The sequence below is a fragment of the Pelodiscus sinensis genome, chromosome 21, assembly GCF_049634645.1.
Source record: "Pelodiscus sinensis isolate JC-2024 chromosome 21, ASM4963464v1, whole genome shotgun sequence".
NCBI lineage: Eukaryota > Metazoa > Chordata > Testudines > Trionychidae > Pelodiscus > Pelodiscus sinensis.
The window spans coordinates 6,242,073-6,263,229 of NC_134731.1; the positions used below are offsets into that span (position 1 = coordinate 6,242,073).

The window sequence follows — 21,157 nt, forward strand, 5'->3', positions numbered from 1 at the left end:
TGTTTTTAGCTTATTTTCATACTTTTCTTTTAATCCTTTTAAATTCTGTTGAGTTAATTTTAAATTATCAAAACTCTGGTGCCTTTAGGATCTACAGATTCTTAAAATGTTTATGTATTACGTACAATATAGTGGAGGGCTGCTCTCTGTAATATCTCATAACTTTAAGCTGTATTGTGAATGGGAGAGGATCTTGGGTAATTGCATATACAATTCGTCCAAATTAAGCTTTAACCCATTGCCATAAATGATTGAGCTTTGCTGACGATGTGACTGTGTTCTGCTTTAGCAGTTAGCATCCAAACATCACAGTCCTATTGCCAGAGGGTTAAATCATACTTGGTCTGCAGATGAATTGCTATCCTGCTTATGATGCAGATGCATTTTATGCTTGCCAGACTTACGTCCTTTTTCCTTCCTTTGTAGAGTGGGGCAGAGGGTGTCCAATTATGGGCTTTTCAGGCAATTGAGACCAGGCATTCAACTGCTCCTACCGCAAAACACTGAAAACAATGTATGACAAATGCACTCAGGAAAAATATAGCATTGGTACTGATTCCAGAGAGATAAGAATCCTGGGTTCTCTCTTCTTACTGTTTGTTACAAGTAATACATTACAGGGGCTTTCTTTTAGGCCAGTTTACTTAAATCTTTGTGATTAGTTTGCATCGGAACTGGATTAAGACTAAGAGTTGTTTTGGCTACCAATACATTTCTGGTGAAATTTTTCTGGTGAAATTAAAGGTACTGGATTTAATCTTTAATGCTCTAATTTGTTTGAGCCTTGGTTACCTGAGATGTCACCTTTCCCGTAAAATCATTTGACTTGGAGGGAGCCTTCAAGCTGGAACTCCTTTATTGTAAATGAGAGAGTGGCTCTGGGGGGTTAGTCTCCTGGCTCCTTAGTCCCGCAGAACCCAGATTTATTTATTTGGTTTTGGTTTGGACATTCAGGGGATGCTTCCTTGTTCTAAATTCTGTGACAGATTCTATTAATTAAAAATGATGAGCTATTGGAAATTATAAAACTTTCTAAGCGAGTTTGTAATTTGAGGAGGTGCTTTGAATAGGCAGCAGAGTTCATATTAAATATAATAAAATAATAAATACATAGATCACAAAAGTATATGGATATTTAACTATCTGGTGACAGAACAGACTTTAGACAATTAGGCATATTTTTTTAAATAGGAAGTGCAATTGTTGAGCATTTATTAGGCGAATTCCTAAAGCATGTCACCCAACTATTTTCTCTCTCACCAAAAACGTCACTGATACTTTATGGAAATACAGTTACAGGTCAGGTTATTAGATGGTTAATAAACGGCCTCTTCAGGCTCAATACTACAAACCCTTACACTTGCACAGAGATCCCACTGTTTCTGAGTGATCCCATTAGTTTCACTATGACTATGTGCAAGCATAAGGATTTGTAGGATTTGAGTCTTTAGAGACCCATATTTTAAACTGGCAATTCGATGTTGGCTCATCTCCACTGCTCATATAACTTGTATCTGAGCAACCTGATTTCCACACATATTTTATTATTTGTAACTTGATGCTAATGCTAGTGAACTGGGTTGTTATAATATAAATAATGTGACTGAGAAAGATAATGTAGTAGGAAGAGAGCCTGAGATGTAAGCCCTTATTTCAGAGGCCTCGTATGAGGCTGACCTGCTCATAGAATCTGGGCTAAAATGGCAAAAAGACACATTCTTAAGACGTATTAAGCACAAAATACTCAAACAATCTCAGCCCTTTATCACATGGTATCAAAACATCCCAATATCAGGAATGGTACAGAACATTCCCAAAGGATAACAGGAACACATTGATCCCTCCTATAAAAGGTCAAAATGACAGCACCTAATAGAAATGTTTTGATCAAACCAGCAGGTGCAAGGTGTGATGGGAGATCATTAGTGACATCAGGGGGCAGTAATAACTACAGGAGAGGCAGTATATAACTTGTTTATATCAGGGATTAAAGATGTGTGTGTGAGGGAATATCTTTGTCTGGCCAAGGAGGGAATGGAAAGTCCAGCCATTCACTGAGCTGCTTCTATTGTCACAGTCCTACATGTCTCAGTATCCTTGTAGAGTCTGCCAGATGTTATTTACCATGCTTTGTCAACAATAGAGGTAGCTTGGTGTCTTCACATCTTAACAGATCTTGTGGTCATTGGGCAGTTCACTTGAGGTCTACTGTGCTGGCTGTTTGTGCAGAACTGGGGCAGCACACAGGGAGAATATACACACACCGCCAAACCCCAATACATGTTGTCGGATGCTAAAATAAATGTCATTAACTTTTGTATGTTTGGAATTGTAATGTTATGGATCCAGTCTTACAGTCCTTATTCGTGTAAATTTGTCATTGTCAATTATGCTTTTTAATGCTAAATATAATTTTGTCCATATCATTGCACAAAATAGAAAGTGCTATTTCAGGTAATTAAGGATGAGAGGAAAAAGTCTTTCAAATAACCTGTTCAGTCCACTTAAATAATTCTAGATTTTTAAATTGTAGTTTGTATTATGTACTTAATCTGTCTCAAACAGGATCCCTTTTAGAATATTATTTACGTTGACCTTTTTTTCCCATTTGCCCCAATACAGAGTTCTAGGCACATACTTAAATGCATTAGTTTAACAGTCTACACCTACAGGTTGAACCTCTCTAATCCAGCACCCTCAGGACCTGACCGGTGCTGAACCAGAGAATTTGCCGAATCATGGGAGGTCAATATTGTCTAGTAGCACTACCAACTCTTTCACTGCTTACTGGACTCTTAGAAGTCGTTTAGAGGTAAATTAGCACTTAATAACAGCACAGAACACTGAGAGCCAGGACTGGTGGCTATAAAGAAATGTTATGGTACTGTGGGAAAAAGTGGCCACACCCATGATAAGTGGACATCTGTCTAACTAAAATCATGCTGGACCATAGATGTTGCTGGACCAGAGTGTGCTGGACTAGAAAGGTTCAACCTGTATCTTCTTTACATTTTGGAAATGAAGAGAATTAAGACTTGAAAGTATACTGGACCTCAATAAAAGAAAAATTGGATATTTAGAAAAAGGAGACTGATTCTGTATTGTTGAAAATGGCTTCATACTCTAAAATTGGGTTGCTAGAGCAAAAATAAAAAGAGAAAAGTTAAAGTATTATGTAAAGCTGTGGTACTTTTAGTGGTAGAATTTGGCTCTAAAGAAGCAGGAAAATATATTTCTGAGCCAAAAAATGACTTATTTGGCTGTGACCAGGATTTCCTCTGCCCACATCAGGGACCTGAAAATAGAGGTAGGAAAACTTGATTTTTGGAGCCAAGTGTGACTTCTTTAGTTCAAGTTGTAATTTACTGTTCTTTCCTTGGGGGCCTGAAAATAAAGAAACTTGCTATGAAATGTTGATAATAGGCAACTCTGAAAAGCATTAAGCTAACTTTACCAGAGAGGATTTCTCAACTTCCCAGATACTTTTGTTCGTACTACAGTGGAAAATATTTTATAACTATATAACAGCTAAGTGAGACCTTTACTCACTAAAATACGTTGGGGGGAAAAAATCAAACCCTTTTATGTGACTAGATGTAACCAAAAAGAAACTTGATAAGACTTGACTTCATGTTCATTGATATTAGTCAACAAGTGAAAGAGGGTTTGCCTTTTAATGAGAAGTTTTTACATATTTCCTTTAGTCAGATGGTATGGTTTGAATATAAATTATGAAGGCAAATGACCTTCATATTGTTTCCAGGAGTGTAATCTGCAAAGCCATGATGGAAAACATAATTTGAATTGCATTTTTCATTGCTCCATATTCAGTATTTTAATGGTATAAAATCAGTTTTACAGCTGGGATTTCTTCACTTCTATAATGAAGGATCAACCAATGAAACTTGGAGACTGACATTTCCAGTTAACGAACAGTAACTTTTCTTAATATGTAAACATATTTCCTGTTGAGGGTCAACATTTTTAGCTTGCATTTTTCCCTGTTGTGCTTTGTACAGGGAAAGAGAATTTTACACCAGTTAAATGGTGACTGAAATGCACTTTTCTTCTGAATGAAGATGAAACCTTTGTTCTACATGACACTGGTTCATTTTGCTTGCACTTGTGTAGACTATCTACCTCTTAATGGAAGCTGTACTCATGTACATACGAGTTTCACACTTGAGTCAATAAAAATAAAAAGCAGATACTATGAGCCATGCAAATACTACAGGTTGTAACCTCTATTCCAACACCCTTTAGACCTGACCAGTGCTGAACCAGAGACTTTTCCAAATTACAGGAGGACAGTATTGTCTAGCAGCATTACCAACACTTGCATTGCTTCCTGGGCTCTTAAAAGATATTCAAGGATAAATTAGAGCTAAATAGCAGCACAGTACACTGTGAGCCAGAACTGTGTCTGTAAACAAACTTTATGGGACTGTGGGAAACTTGGCCACACCCATAATAAGTGGACATCTGCCTAACTAAAATCATGCAGGAGCACGGATGTCGCCAGAGTAGAGAGTGCCAGACTAGAGAGGTTCAACCTGTAGTATTAAATAGCTAAATCCTAGAATAAGGAAATTTTCTTTTTTGATTCCATCATGTTTTGGGAAAAGTAACAAGTCATTTTAAAATACAGGAGACTGACACAGAGTTACAAATTTGTTGCAAATATTTTTGGCATTATCTGAATACTATACAATAAATTTAAATCAGCTCCTTAAAATTAAACTGGAAATTTATTATTTCTCTACTGTTTTGATAGTCCTAAGAATATGAATGTTTCTGAACAACTTTGCCTTAAAAGGAAAACTATCAACTTGGAAATTATTTCTTTAAAATAGTATATTTACAGTAATTACAAGAAACACCTTATGTTCAGTGTAACTAGGTGAAAAACTGCAAAAAAAAACAAACAACACTTTTTTGCTTACACTAAGGGCACGTCTAAACTACATTCCTCTTCTGAAAGATTAATGTAAATGAGCCTGATCAAAAATGCAAATGAAGTACGGATTTACAAATCTTGTGCTTCATTTGCATAATTGCGTGAGCGCTTTTTCAAAAAAGGGTTTTTTGAAAAATAAACTGCAGTCTAAACGGGATTCTTTCAGGGAAAAAAAACTTTTTTTGAAAGAACCCATACTCCTGAAAAAATAAGGTGTACGGTTTCTTTCGAAAAAGGGGTTTTCTTCCAAAGGAATCCGCGTCTAGACTGAGGTTTCTTTTTCGAAAAACCCTTTTTCAAAAAAGCACACTCACGTGATTATGCAAATAAAATGCAAGATTTGTAAATCCATGCTTCATTTGCATTTTTGATCAGGCTCATTTACATTCCTCTTTTGGAATGTAGTTTAGACATAGCCTAAGTTCTATCAAATGCAAAAGTGTCGTTAGTTTCATTGTTTATGCTGTACAGTCAGTCAGTTTCTCCCTTGATTAAAAGGAGCAAACATTATAGAAAAACCCTTATATATATTTTAAAGGGGAAAAAAAATCAGGAGATTCTATGCAAAGGATGTTCTTTACAAAAAATTGATAAAAAAATTAGTCATTTGAGCTAAAGGAGGGGCTAGTGAAATTATATGAATGCTATCCATCTAGGTTCTTCTGTGCTCCCTCACTTCCATTACCATACACATATATTTAGTAATAAATTGAATAAAATATCTTCTTAAAATAGTAAAGGATGTGATGAACAGATATGATTGTTTATAGATGACTGCAGTATGCAACATTATATTAGCAAGCCCCCAAAGATACAATAACAGTGATTGGAGAACATATTTTGAATTTTCAGGTGGCTTGTGTTCAAATTTGGAGTATTAAAGGTTGCTAATTATTTGTGTTACATTTTCAAAGTGAAATAAAAAGACGATTGGCATTATGGTATTGTCTTCTGACCAGGTATTATTTCAGCTGCTTGTTGTATAACATAGTAACAATGGCAGTGGTTACTGCGGTATGCAAAAATCACATCTTGTCAAAGTGGCTAAGAGGATATTGCCCTTCTGTCTCAATTTTTAAAAATAAATTAGGATTTAGCCCACTTAGAAAACCAAATATACACAAATTTCCAGGCACTTTTTGTGGATAATATAGCCAAAAAAGGGGCTGAAAACTAAATTCAAAGTGCTTTTTGTTTTCATTGCTCTACAGATTTAAAAGGCATTCAGCAAGCATAAGATGTGCTTGCTAATTTTGCATATTAGCCTGAAGCAGAAAGAAATTTTAGAGACTATAGACAATTTTTCTTACATTGTTTTGTAAATACTGAAAAATAACACCTCTTGCACCACTATTCCTAATATTAATTATAATAAACAATGTTTTTATGTTAACTAAACATTATGGATACTAGAGACTGAGTTTTGGTAACTATTTGCAAAATTTTGTAAAATACAGATTTCCTGTAGTTTAGAAAAGTAACATTTACGTTCAGATTATCAGACAAGGCTAGTGACTGGCATTTCTCTTCTACTGGTGCAACAGCAATGTCAATATGTTGGCACAGATTAAGAAAGTCATCCCTAAATATAACCCTCAGTTAAGCCTCTGGATAAATAATACTGCAAATCAAAACTTTTCTTCTACCTTTAGTAGTTTATTTTTCTGATCCATGAAAAATTTCAAAGTGATTTTCTTGTGTTTATCTTGTCCTTAGCAAGTAGTGTTGACCTTTAAGTTTTTACTTTACTGTCAAAGAATGTTGAAGGCTTTAAAAGTGAAGCTATCACCTTGGGGATTTGTAAGGATGACTGACACTTACCACTTCACCTTAGACGCAGTGGCACTGAGCGTATGCAGCAGCATTGTACCTCAAGGGAAGCTGTTTGATTTTTTTCACTTCTGCTTCACTGGAAATGGATTGAATTTTCTCTTCAGAGCAGAGTTTTGGTTGCATTAGATTTTAATCAAGTCACTTGTTCAGAGTCCCTCAAAGCCTATAAGGCTGAGATGAGTAGATGGGCCTGGGGTGAATGTGCTAGATGATTTGTCAAATCGTAAAACTTCAAGGTCTCTCAGATGCCCCATGCTGTGGTTGACAATACTAAAAAGTGTTCAGTGGCTGCAACGTTATATAAGCCTTTCGTACTGCCTTTGTCACTGGGATTAAGAGTGAGAATATTTGGGAATGAATGAAGTGCTTCAAGTGAAAAGGGACTCTGTGGATCAAAAATAAGAGAAATATGTGTCTTCACATGTAGTTGTAAGTACTGTTCTCTCACAGAAAGATATATAGAGAAATAAGATGCAGGATGATAACAGTTGCCTACAGGTGCTCCCTCATACTTAGAGTTTTGAATGATGGAGAAATAAACAGAGTTCATCTATCAGATTGCTTCAGTGATTTTTTTTCTCTGCAGCCTTTCTTCCCTGTTTTGACTTCATCTCATTATATGTCCATTCAGTTTCCTTGATTTTTGCCTAGCTTTGATTCTATCTCCTTTACAGGAGTCATTGGCTCCCAAGTACTTCTCCATTCAAATCCCATGAACTCTAGCTTCCAGTTATTTGAGTTCTACTCTATGGAAGAATGCAGTCTGAAAAATACAAAAGATTTGAATGATGTGGAGCTGCAGCTATAAGCACAGAAATGAGAACTATCCTTTTCTTCTAGATCACTGTTATAGAAAGAAAATCTGTGTCTGTGTTGAAGAGGTTGAGACTTGCATGGGCTGAGTGGCAGTCAAAAAAGGGAGTTGATTACCTCAGGTATTTTGGAGCTCAGGTGGCTTTGAATTTTTTGTGCTGTCTTTTATTTTGCATTCGTGCATTAAATTGAGGTGGATAAATTGTGTGGGCCTTTTAAACTCTTTAAAATAAATTAGATTTAAAAACTGTTAGTGTCAACTTGTGAAATATGTGTGCTCATGCAATAAGATTAATGTATAGCCTCTGTATGCTTCAGCCACTAAAAGGTGATATGAGTCACCTTCAGAGAGAGAGAATAACACAGAGAATATCTTATTGCCTCTGTTTGAATCCATGGTACTCCCACATCTTGAATACTGTGTACGTATGTGGTCGCCGCATCTAAAAGAAAAATATTGGCATTGGAAAAGGTTCAGAAAAGGGCAACAAAAATGATTAGGGGTTTGAATGGGTCTCATATGAAGAAAGAATAAAAAGACTGGGACTTTCCATCTTAGAAAAGAGGAGACTAATGGGGGATATGATCATCATCATTTGTCCTTTGGGCTCCTAATGGAGCATAGGGCCTCCACAGTCATTCTCCATCTCATGTGATCCTTAGCGATAGTCTTGATTTGATCCCACGTTAAGCCAGCTGCTTTTACTTCTTCCATGAAGCTTCGTCGCCATGTTCATTTGGGACTTCCCCTTTTCCTCTTTTTCTTTGGATTCCATCCTAATGCTTGTCTCATGATACATTCCTCACAGTCCTTACGCAGGATGTGGCCTGCCCATTGCCATTTTCTCTTCTTAATCTGGACCTCCATTGATATCTGATTTGTTTTGATCCACAAGTTTTCGTTTAGCATTCTGTCGTACCACTTTAGCTGGAGGATGTATCTAAGGCATTTATTGACAAACATCTGAATTTTCTTAGTGTTGCTCTGGACAACATGCCACGTCTCCAAGTCATACAGGGGGATATGATAGAGATCTATAAAATCATGACAGGTATGGAGAAAGTGAATAAGGACAAGTTACTTGTTCTCATACCATAAGAACTAGGGGTAACCAAATGAAATGAATCGGTAGCAGCTTTAAAACAAACAAAAGGAAGTTTGTCTTCATGCAGCACAGTCAACCTGTGGAACTCCTTGCCAAAGGATGTTGTGAAGATCAGGCCTTTATCAGGGTTCAAAAAGAACTAGATACATTCATGAAGATTAGGTCCATCAATACTTATTAGCCAGAATTGGGTAGGAATGGGTGTCCCTAGCCTTTGTTTGTCAGAGGCTGGAAATGGTTGACAGGAGAGGGATCACTTGATGTTTACCTGTTCTGTTCACTCCCTCTGGGGCATCTGGCATAGGCCTCTGTCAGAAGTCAGGATATTGGGCTAAAGGGATTATTGGCCTGGCCCAGTATGACCCTTCTTATGTTCATATATTCTTATGAGTCCACACAGTTGAGTCTCTCAGATTTATCCTGCACAAAACTATGCTATTGAACATTGTGGGTGGCAACAAAGAGACACACAGCGCAGCATTCTATAGATAACCAAACATTACAAAGATGTAATCATATCAAAAGATAATATTGACCCTTAGCTTTATATACACATATATAGATTGTTTAAAACGAAAAATATGACAGCGTAAAAGTGAAGTAGAATTATCTATATTAAATAATCTGGATTTTATCTTTGTGCTCTACAGCATATTAACTGGTATGATTATAAAATAGGCTATTCTACAGCATACATATAAACTGGCTGGACAGGCTACAGGTGATGTGCGTTTACATATTTCATTCCAATTTATATAATTTGCATATGAAATAATGGCACCAGTTTGAAGGTAGTGTTCTAGTGACAGTTTTTATTATTAATAAATTGAGACTGTGTTTAGATGCAGCTTTTAGAGAGCCTACTAAGGAGTCAAAGGTGTTCTGTGAATTACTCTGGTCTTTACACATTCTCTATTTAGTCTTCATTCTCACAGATGATGTTACTTCTTCTGAAGGAAAAAAACGTTAAAATGCTACACTGCTTAATGTTTACTTCGACTTAAATGTTTTTTCAGACAAAATAGAAAATATGGGATTTAATGTCTTTCACTTTCCTACACTTGCAGCCTTTGGTTACCTGGCACTCATCAAGAGGGTAAGAGAGGGCAAGTATATTCTGAATGAGTATGATTATTGTTCTTTTAGGTAAAAGAGTGACCCGAGATGGACATGGGAGATTATAAAAAGATATATTTATGAGCAGTGCTTGCCGAACTGTGGCAAGCCCCGCTCACCAGCCGCGCTGTCTGGCGATCTGCGCATGCGCAGATCTCCCGAACCCAGCTCTTCCAGGTTGCAATCTACTCTTCACGAGCGAGTAGATTGCATTATTTGTCGAGCCCTGTTTATGAGTATATATACTTTGCTTTTTAAATCTGATGTGGATGGATGCAGGGAAGGAAGTATGTATATATCTATACGTACAAGTATAATATATAGGTAGAGTGTCAATATTTGTTTAGCCTTTCCCAGTCTCGAATCAGCCTATCTCCGGTCTGTTTAGCTGTGATTCTCACAACACTACCAAGCTGTGGTGTATAGAATGAGGCAGATTTCTGGTCAGGGTTTTAATTGGAGCTGCTTTTGGTGTTTATTTTAGTGTTATTACAGAGCTGAGTTTTACCTTGTCTTCAGTGTTCCTTTGTTGTGTATCAGTTTGTAATTTAAAAGGGAAGATAGAGAACAATCGGGGAAAATAGTTTTGAAGTGTTAAGAGTGAGCCTGACTCTAACTTTTGGCAAAAACTCGAGGGTTTCTCTCCCCCCCCCCCCCCATTTTAGCAAAATATAGCACTGTATTTAGTTAAATAAAGTACTGCCTCTAAAAATCTTGAACATATGCCAGATAAAATAAAACAGAGCCATACTGATTTTGTCTATTTAAAGTTACTCAGCATACAAGACCTTGTACTGTAGTTTAGCCATTGAAATTTATATTGTGATATTTATACTGATGCATGTGTTTATGGTATGCTGATATTGAACAGTAAATGCTTCTAATGCACATTCTCTCTCTTTCAATTTGGTTTTGCTATAAACTGTTTAGGTCTAAGGCCCTATCCTTGGCTGAAGATAAAACCATTTTGCATGAGTGTCTGGTAGATAATGTGTTTATTTTTACTGAAGTAATGTTTTCTTAATAGTTTTAATCAGTAGTTTTAACAGATTAGTTCTTAGTCTAATTTATGGATTGAACTCTTAGTCTTAAAAAAGCTTATCATAAGTGACTAAGACAGTGTAATATTTCTCAGATACGTTGTTTATGTGATGTTATCTTAAACTTCTAGTGTCATATACACTTGTATTTACCTCAGTTTTATATGAAAGTGCCGTAAAAAGAGACGTATTTACTGGACTAACATTGAAAGAACACAATTTACAGAATAAAATGTTGCTGAGGCTATATCATCTCCCCTTTATTTTTCTCTAGAAGCTATTAACTCATAATACACTGCTATTTGCATGTCCTAAAGTTGTATATTAAAATGTTTTGTTTTTTGTTTTTAAACTAAATAAATAGGCTGCTCTTGGACACAGTGAAGATTAAGGCACTATACAGGTTTCTATATCTTCGGGGGTAGCCGAGTTAGTCTGTACAGTGTAAAGTAAAAAAAAAAAAAAAAATAGTCTAGTAGCACTTTATAGGCTTTTAATTTGGATCTGCACATCCTAAACTCTGAAGAGGTCATCTGAAGAAGTGGGCTGTGCCCACGAAAGCTCATGATACCATCTATATGTTTTGTTAGTCTATAAAGTGCTACCAGACCATTTGTTGTTTTTTTAGGTTTCTATATGTAACACTGTAAATGAACCTCCACGCTGACCTGCTACTCTCCTAACCATCACCTCAGCACATGACCGATAATGTAATAATTTAATGCTGTTTTCACCATGGGCTCTCCAGGCTATTTTTGCTTGTATCACTTAAATCAAAGATGAATCCAGGTCTTCACAGATGAAGCATTGTCATTTCAGCTAACCCATTCTACATCACCCTTCAACACCATTCCCAAAAGAGCTTGTCTAGTAAAATGCTTTTTACCTTCCTATATAACTAGCCTTCTGTTTTAGGAAAGCTTTATAAAATGCATTTGAACTGTGATATAAAGTGCATCAAAATCTCTCCAAATCACAGTAAGCCAAGTTTGTTGATGGCATTTAGTTTTTGTTGAAGTTCAGCAAATTTCCCAGTTAACATTCCATAATGGGGTAAAGTCTGTCTAGTTAAGCATTAAAAGAAAGAGTGGTTAACAGGTATAATATTGTTAGACTTCAGCTAATGTGACTGTGACCATGACCTCCCAGATAGATCAAAGACTAATCTCTGTGACAGCTGCAAGATGGCAGAGGTTGCCACAGGCCTTCTGCTGCTGCTCGCTGAAACTATTTGTCTGTAAAGCATGCCTGATAGCTAAGAGTATATTTTTAAGGATGAACAGGTAAAAGTAAAAGGCTGTCTTTTGACATTTTAACTAATTCCTTCTAGCCTGTGGTTTACTGCACATTTAGGATATTCGCTAGCAGGAGACACTGGCTTTTTCACATATGCATCATGTCATTTCGAATTGGGTGTTGATTTGATGCCTGATAATGCAGAGTTATACAATGAAATAGATTCTGATTGGATTAAAATGACGTGCACTGGCCTTTTACCTTTCCTAAATTTATAACGAATGCTTAACCTTCAGCAATCTGAATAGTCACTTCATGTTGAAACATGATCTTTAGAGTGAGAGAAACAGAATATTTTGTTTTTCATCATTCAGTGTACATATCATTGAAAGGTTAATATCTCTTACATTAATATATAGACCTTAATATTTGTTATCTGATATGACAATATTTTTGCTAACCCTAGTTATTTGTGTGACTATATCTCTTTGTGTAGTTGTGACACTGTCTGCAATAATTGTAATTAATTGTGGTAAACCTGAATGACGAGTAATTCTAATGTTGCTTTACTAAGTCTTTCAAAGTAGCAATAAATTATAGAAATTATCAATTTATTGTCGACAAAAAACTTTCTGAAGAAATCCTATTAAGAAATTTGTCATGAGAATAAGAGTTATTAAATACTTTCATAAGAACTTTGTTGTGACTACATTAGATTTTAAAATATGAAGTAGATTTTCCTGTTTTCTTGGATTGCTTTCTACATTTTATTCTCCACTTCAAATATTTTAAAAGGTACTGTCTTTGCTTATTTCTGGTAATACACAGATATGTGTAATTACAATTTAAAGTTTTTTGTGAAGAACTTTATTGTTTACGAACTATTTTGGGGGAAAAGCTTCTTTGTGCTTCAAAAATATGAGGGCTAAGGAACTTATGCATCAGTCAATAAATTCTGAGTGACTGGAATAAATATTAAATCTGTGAAATCAAACTGAATTTACTTTCTGGCTGTAAAGATTGAATTTGTAAATTTGACAGGCTGTTTCAAAGGGCATAAGTACACAAAATAAAATTTCTTACCCAAATTCAAGTTGAAAGTTACCTGTCAGATGTGGTTAGAAGTCTGCTGTTTTCTCTCCTGAAGCGTGTCCTTTCAGATGTCAGTTTAAAAAGGTTAATACTGTGCAAAAGAGCAGTGAAAAAAACCTTTCTTGTGTAGTTTTATGCCTGTTTTAACCAATATATTTTGAAAATATATATTCGAGCTGGATATATTTACCAAATATGAGATCATTCTTCACATTCTCAAAATGGACCTTTAATAAGCACTATTCCTGTGTTTCAAATGGGACAGCAAAGGGTTTCTTTTGCTACTGATATCAACACTGCTTCTTAACTACTTAAGAGAGGTTCCATTTTCCTTGAAGAGCTGGCTTCTTCCTCCAGAAGCTCTCCATTCCTTACTGACTCCCACCCTGGAGATCCTACCCCTCTTCTCTATCAGGCATCATTGTCCACTACTGCTCCAGCAGTCCAGAGTTTAAGAAATGCCTTTGAATTTTGGCCTATGTAGCAGAAATCTATTATTTATTTCATTTACTTTTTCCTTTTCTTGAAAAAACCTGTAGTACTTCAGAAGTGTTTCCTTCTTTGCTTACACCTAAAATATTACATTTACTCACCATGTATGCTGGGGTGTTGTAGACATGTTTGTCCCAGACTATTAGAGACAGAATGTGGGTGAGGTGATATCTTTTATTGGACCAACTTCTGTTGGTGAAAGAGACAAGTATTTGAGCTTTATGCAGAACTCTTCTTCAAGTCAGTCCTCTCTAAAGCTTGTCTCTCTCACCCTGCAAAGTTGGTCCAATAAAAGATATTACCTCACCTAACTTGTACCTCTAACGTTCTGGGACCAACACAACTACAACTATACTAGATACAAGTTTTGTTTGCAGTTCTGCCATGTGGTGAGGGAACTGGTCCCAGTATTAAATCATTCTACATGTCTGTCAGTTATGTATTCCTTGACAAAAACTAGTTGTGTTTGATACAAGTATGTGTGTTCTGGCAGCCTGGTAGCTTGAATGGTATGTGGTTATAGCTCAAGTACTCTACTGCCTTTTGTGAAGAATGAACTGAGGATGGTGTTGTATAGAATGGCAGGAGTCAGAGCGCCTTTCAGTCTTAGACTACTACTTGAAAATGATTGGAATGACCAACTTAGTGATTATTCTTTGCCGGCAGGCCACTGAGGCCTGGATATAAACATATTATTACTGTATTGCGAATGATAAGCTATTACAGTAAACTTCTGATAATCCGGCACCTTTAGGACCCAGGGGGTGCCGGATTATCAAATATGCCAGACCATCGGAAGGAGGGGCTATGAGGGGTCTGAGGTGGAGTGGGGGGGGATGCGCCCTTCAGCGCTGCTTGACCAACCCGGCAGCACCCCAGCTGCTCTGCCCTAGGCGTCCCCAAGTTAGCTGCTGCTGAAACTGACCAGTGGCTGACTCCGGGAAGCCCGGGGCAGAGCAGCTGGGGTGCTGCCGGGTTGGTCCTGCAGCGCCGAGGGGCGGCAATACGGGACCAACCCAGCAGCACCCCAGCTGCTCTTCCCCTGGTCAGTTTCAGCAGCGGCTGAATCGGGGAAGCCGGGAGCAGAGCAGCTCCAATTGTCCGGCTGCTCAGAGCATTTCTGGGTTCCAGATGGTGCGGGACCATCAGGAGTGCCGGACCATTGAATGCTGGACCACTGGAGTTTTACTGTACTTGATTGAATCACATATTGTGTATAAGTAAAATGAGCAGCGAGAAGGACATGAAATGTATCTGAAAAACAGAAATATGTTTTAGAATTGTAATAGAAAACAATAAATCTAGTAAGTATTGGATATTGTGTTTTAGATCACATTTGTAGATAAATAGGAACTATTTCTGATTGTAGATATAAAAGCTCAGAGTAATTACACAAAGTTTTTGCAATGATCAACTCAAACAATGTTCACTACTGTAATTTTTTTATCATGTGTATATATAAAAATTCTTACTTCTTTCTGGTAGAATTGTTGATAGGCTGGTCTGTAATTTCTCCAAGACTAGGCGATTGGGCAACAAAATGGCAAATTAATTTTAATGTTAATAAATGCTAAGTATTGGAAAAAATAATCCCAACATTGAAAAAAATAATCCCAACTATACATACAAAATGATGGGGACTAACTTAGCTATAACCGCTCAAGAGAGAGAGAGAGCTTGGAGTCATTGTGGATAGTTCTCTGAAAACTTCCACTCAATATGCAACGGCAGTCGAAAAAGCAAATAGAATGTTATGAATCATTAAAAAAGGTATAGAGAATGAGACAGAATATCTTATTGTCTCTATATAAATCCATGGTACACCCACATCTTGAATATTGCATACAGATGTGGTTGCTTCATCTCAAAAAAGATATATTGGCATTGGAAAAGGTTAAAAAAGGGCAACAAAAATGATTAGGCATTTGGAACAGGAGCCATATGAAGAAAGATTTAAAAGATTGTGACTTTTCAGTTTAGAAAAGAGGAGATTAAGGTGGGATATGATAGAAGACTATAAAAATCATGACAAGTATGGAGAAAGTGAATAAGGAAAAGTTATTTACTTGTTCCCATAACATAAGAACTAGGGATCACCAAATGAAATTAATAGGTAGCTGGTTTAAAACAAACAAAAGAAAGTTTTTCTTCATGCAGCACAGAGTCAGCCTGTGGAACTCCTTGCCAAAGGATGTTATGAAGACCAGGCCTTTAACAGGGTTAAAAAAAGAACTAGATACATTCATGGAGGTTAGGTCTATCAATACTTATTAGACAGAATGGGTAGGAATTGTGTCCTTAGTCTGTTTGTCAGAGGCTGGAAATGGATGACAGGAGTGGGATCACTTGATGATTTCCTGTTCTGTTCACTCCCTCTGGAACATCTGGCATTGGCCGCTGTTGGAGGACAGGATACTGGGGTAGATGGACCTTTGGTCTGACCCATTATGGCCATTCTTATGTTCTTATGAATGGAAAATAGAGCCTAATTCCAAACTGTATTTTTTAAAAATTTATAGCAACAACATTTACTATACAATTGAAATACATAAACACTGAAAAACCCATGTCCAAAAATTATCTGCACTTCGCACATTCAAAAAATCCGTGATAAAATCCATAATTGAAAAGTTTATTGTATTTTAGTAAAACGAGAGCTAGAAGTTTAGCATTAGACTTAAGTGGGGCTTCTCATACATGTGATACTAATATTATCTGTTACTAGATACACAGCTCTGACTGCCTGAAGAAGTTCTAGTCTAGTCTTAAGCAAAGAATGGTCATTATCCTTAATTGGTTTGTAATGTATGATGTAAACAAATGGGGTCTGAGATGGGACCACCAAGCTGATTTCAGTTGTGGTTTAAGGAGGATTTGGATGAATTTTTCTCTGGAAAGGAAGGGATGTTTGTAACCCAGTGTTCTACCTAACAGCCTTCTCCCTCACTCTCTTGTACCCAGTTGTTTAACCAATTTGTTTAATTTTTCATTTTATGATAACATTTTGCAAAAGGACATATTGTAAAATAATATTTTAACTTTATTTCTAGGTTGAGTTAAAGAGAAAATACAACGACCAGTACTCAAAGACAAGAGGCCTTTTACCAGGTAGCCAGTGGTATGAAATTCAAGCTTATAGGGCTCTCAACCAGGCATTGGGCCGGTAAGAGGAAATGGAATATCATTTAAATATTCTAATTTTTAAACTCTTTTTTTTGCATGCTCAATCTTTCACTCTGAGTACTGAAGATATTTCTTGCATGTTATCTTTGAAATTGTTTAAAAATACAGATACTCAGATTTTTGCTCTCTTCAGATATGCATTAGTAAATTCTAACTGTAAGGGGTTGCCATAAACACTTTAAAATCAAGCAGACTTTAATTAGGAAACTGTTTTTCCTTTTTAAATTGAGGAACTCTTTTATATTTTATGGTGCAGTTAGGGCCTTGGAAATATCAGTGCAAAGATTTCTGACTGACACTTAAAACAGTGGCTATCTTTCGTTTCAAAATAAATAATTCTGCAAACTATAATCCCTACCTTGTAAATATTTCTGCCCTGTGTACTCTCTGGACCAAATGTCTTGTAACAACCAACACAGTTAAAACTGGACTGATATCTTGCAAATCGAGTGGCAAGATATTTGGCAAGCTGATGTTTGCTCTGAACAAGGATGGGGGAGTGAGAATGTAACCAAGCTGTCCTCAGTACTGTTTTAAAAAGATTACATGGTAACTGGGTGTTTGGCATGACTGCAGTCAGTGAGACTTTCTGAAAGAGTAGTGTTTATTGCTATTAAATTGAGGTCAACTTTGAGGGGAGATCTACCCTTGCAGTGACACACAGAGTACAGATATTAAATCCACAGCTAGAATGGGTATAAATAGCAGTGTAGACAATGAGGCGCTGCTTTGGAGAGTAGAGACACTCTAGACCTCTAGGATATAAATTGGCTTTCTACATACCCACATCCATACTGCGGACTGCAGTAAAAGACTTCGGTAACACAGAGAGGCTCTAGCAGGGAGAAGATAGGGAGGGCAGCAGAGAAAGGTTCCAGCAGTGGGAGCTGGCAAAGCCTTTCTGTGTTGGGGGAGTCTTTTCCTGCAGGGAGGAATGGTTCCAGGACCAGGGAAGCAGCAGGACGCTACGCTGCCAAAATCAGCAGTGTAGTGGGGGTAAGGCACCACTTGGGTAAACAGAGAGCTATACAGTATTGTCATATGCATATATCCCCACCTTTCAGATGTATCTTTACTCTATTTGCCTAAACTATGGTTCACTGGCTACACTGCTGTTTATACTCATGCTGTGGGGCTCTACAGGTAAGTTCTCTATATACCACCCAGAGAAGTGTGGAGTGGAGAAGTAGCCTACATTTGACTTAGTACAGCACGTGAAGGTTATATATATAAAAATGAGTGAGGAAGGTATGTAAAGAATAGTAAAAGGTCATGAATACATACTCAATGCTAGATATACATCTTAATTTACTTTTGGGGAGTGAGAGTAATTAAAAAATCATTTTTATTTATAAGAGGGTGCCAAAGTGGTGATCAGTGATGGAAGACTTACTGAAGGAAGTGAGTTTGGGGAAGAGAGTTCAGTCATCTGGCATGCAGAATATTTTATCTGTCTAAAAATATAGAAATACCTCACTTTAAATCTGTCACTAATAAAAAGTCTTCATTGTAGGACTGACAATTTAAATGCATGCACTTTAATGTGAGCTGAAAGGGAAAGACAGACTCCCCTATTGGTGTATTTGGGAGAATAATTCTGGTTTATATTATAATTTGATCCAGATTGTGTTATGTTGAGCCTTGGGAAAGGAAAGCCAGTAGATTTCAGTGCATTTAGAAAAATATACTATAAATCAAAATATAGTATATGCTGACAGCCCTAGAAAGTGGGTGCTGCAACTAGGCAAGCATCTTTCTGTAAAATTGCCTGCAGGGATTGAAGTGAGCAGAAGCATGTTAGTCTTGAATCTAGCACTTTTCTCTTAATATATAGTGCTGTTACAGTGTCTGAAGTAACATAAGTCCATGAAATGTAATAACAACCTTTGGGAATATACCAGATGGTGTACATGACCAGGTGACAACTGTGCGGTGAATTCCTTGCAATGTTGCGTAATAAAAGTGTAAGATATGTTTCCAGTGGGTACAATTCATTTCAATGTAAAAGAACACTTTTTTAAGCACGAAAATATGAGAAGCTCAGAAGGAATTTTTTGCCTTGAATTTGTTTTTTCTTCCATGGGATGCTTTAAAGATGTTCAAGAAAAATGTCTCTGCTGAGCTAATCATGATGTTGGGAATTAGAAGTTGAGGGTTATAATCCCATCTCTAACACAGTGGTATTGTATAGCCAATCAGACTTCTTTTTGTCAGTTTTCCTTAATTTGTAAAATGAAATTATTATAATGCTTATGTGTATAATGCTCATCGGAATGTGTAGTGTATTGTTCATTTATTTTTTTTATAGTGCTTTGAAAACCTTGTCTGAAAGACACTGAAGAAGGTCAACGTATTCTATACCATCATATCTTGAATGTTAATTTTTCTTTGTATAGAACCTTAACCAGAAATAGAAGTTTATTAAAACCTAGCCAGAATATACTAAAACAAAGTATATCGTTTTCTAAATTTTGGTACAACCACATTCACTGCATTCCCATATCCTCTCCCCTAAGCTCTTCTGTACTCTGTTTTTAATACTTATCCTTTCTTTCCCACAACAGTAGATTGCCAAACAAATAACTTGTCTGTTGTATTTTTATTAGACATCAAGTACTCAGTTTGTGAAATAATATGTGACCTCCTAGTTTGTATGTCATTAAATGGTCACTTTTGTGATTCTGTGAATTGTGTGAAAATGCAGTTTCTCTGCTTAACTATCTTCTGGTATAGGTTTTACATTCCTTCTCCAATAGCTATCCTTTTTGTGGGAACTCAGGAAAGCACATTTTGCATCTTTTGTGCTTCCAACTGTATGCAACAAAGAATAAATTTTTAGTTTTAGATGCTATTTTGTTTAATTACATTTCTCTTTCATTGGTCCTGTAGATGTATTCGTCACAAAAAGGATTGGGGTGCACTTATGTTAGTTGATGACCGCTTCAGGAGTAACCCTAATAAATACATAACAGGTAACATACTCAGTACTTCTGGAAAAGTTCCTAATGTTTGGATTTTGTGTTATGAAATCTAGGCTTCAAGAATGTGATTTCCCAGAGAGAACTGTTGGAGAAGAGGGGACGCTATAACAAAATATATCTGTTAAATTCAGTGGTTCTGTGATTTATGCAGCTACAATTCTGCACACGTCTAAACCCTGCTTCTGAGTGGCAACAGACAAAATGCACTGAAATACACCCATTAGTCATTGTTATTTAATGTAATTCCCATCAGAACATGCTGGCTGTAAGATTTGTTGAGGAAAAGTCAAGTTACAGACTTTAACTAACATTTTTCAAAATGAAATTTACAACATATGTAAGAACTATTATCCATTGTATGGTAAACATAAAAATAAAGGCACTTTCATTTCATTTTTATTCATTTCTACGAGTCATTTTGCACCCATAGAGAACTTCAGGGGTTAATGTTAGCAGTTAGATATTTAACAAGATGATTTGTAGAAGTGAACAGGTAGAGACACCACCGTTCCTTTACTAGTGTCTTTGAACATTTGTTTTTGCTGTCATGGTCAATGCAGTTTCTTCATGTTTAGTACAATTAATTCCGCTAAAACAAAAATAAAAATAGGACTTATATGACACTAGTCAAGAAGAAATGTCTTAGGAATAGATTGTGTAGCATTGTTTCAAAGCTGTATTGCCCCACAACCACAAGTAAATGGATAATGTAAAGAAGATAATGTTGGTGTCCAGTCAGCAGGTGGAGCTCAAATTCTATCTTCTAAGCAGTTTTCTGACATGTCATTTTATATTAAGCAAATGCTTAGATAACCAAAGAGAGGACAAAAGGGAGATAGCACAATATTGTAATTACACATTCTCACTAAAAGTTTGTGAATTTGGTACCAGTAATATTTTCTTCAAACAAGAAAAGCTAATTAAAAACCTTTTCTAACATAAAGTATTTTTAAAAAGGTGTATTTTTATTTTTGCAAAATTAATGTTCACAATCTTCAATTTTTCAGATTAATCAAACATATGTTTACGATTTCTGATTTGCAAGAATTATAAAAAACTATTGGTTCATGTGACCATCTTGTATGTGTTTGAAGTACTGTATTCATTGTGATTCTTTTAAAAAAAATCAGACATGTTTTCTAAACTGCAAAACCTGCAAACTATTTTAATACAGCAATGAAACAACTGTAATTAAACATATAGAATATACATAAATTCCTCTTATAATCATTCATGATCTTTAAATTAATAACACGGGAAGGGAAGCAAGAGGAATGCTACATAGATATCAAGGACAACAGTAGAAAA

The 21,157-nt window shown here is 36.3% G+C and overlaps 1 protein-coding gene across 7 annotated transcripts in view; it reads left to right on the plus strand.

The window, feature by feature from the left end:
• Positions 1-21,157, plus strand: part of BRIP1 (BRCA1 interacting DNA helicase 1) — a 250,280-nt gene that overhangs the window by 134,326 nt on the left and 94,797 nt on the right. For all 7 annotated transcript variants that reach the window (XR_012897052.1, XR_012897053.1, XR_012897055.1 and 4 more), the window contains exons 18-19: positions 16,736-16,848; positions 19,758-19,840. Coding sequence is in view for 1 of the 7 variants with exons in the window: in XM_075904714.1 (XP_075760829.1) it covers positions 16,736-16,848; positions 19,758-19,840 (196 nt within the window). In the remaining 6 variants the exon portion in view is untranslated. The remainder of the gene's footprint in view (positions 1-16,735; positions 16,849-19,757; positions 19,841-21,157) is intronic.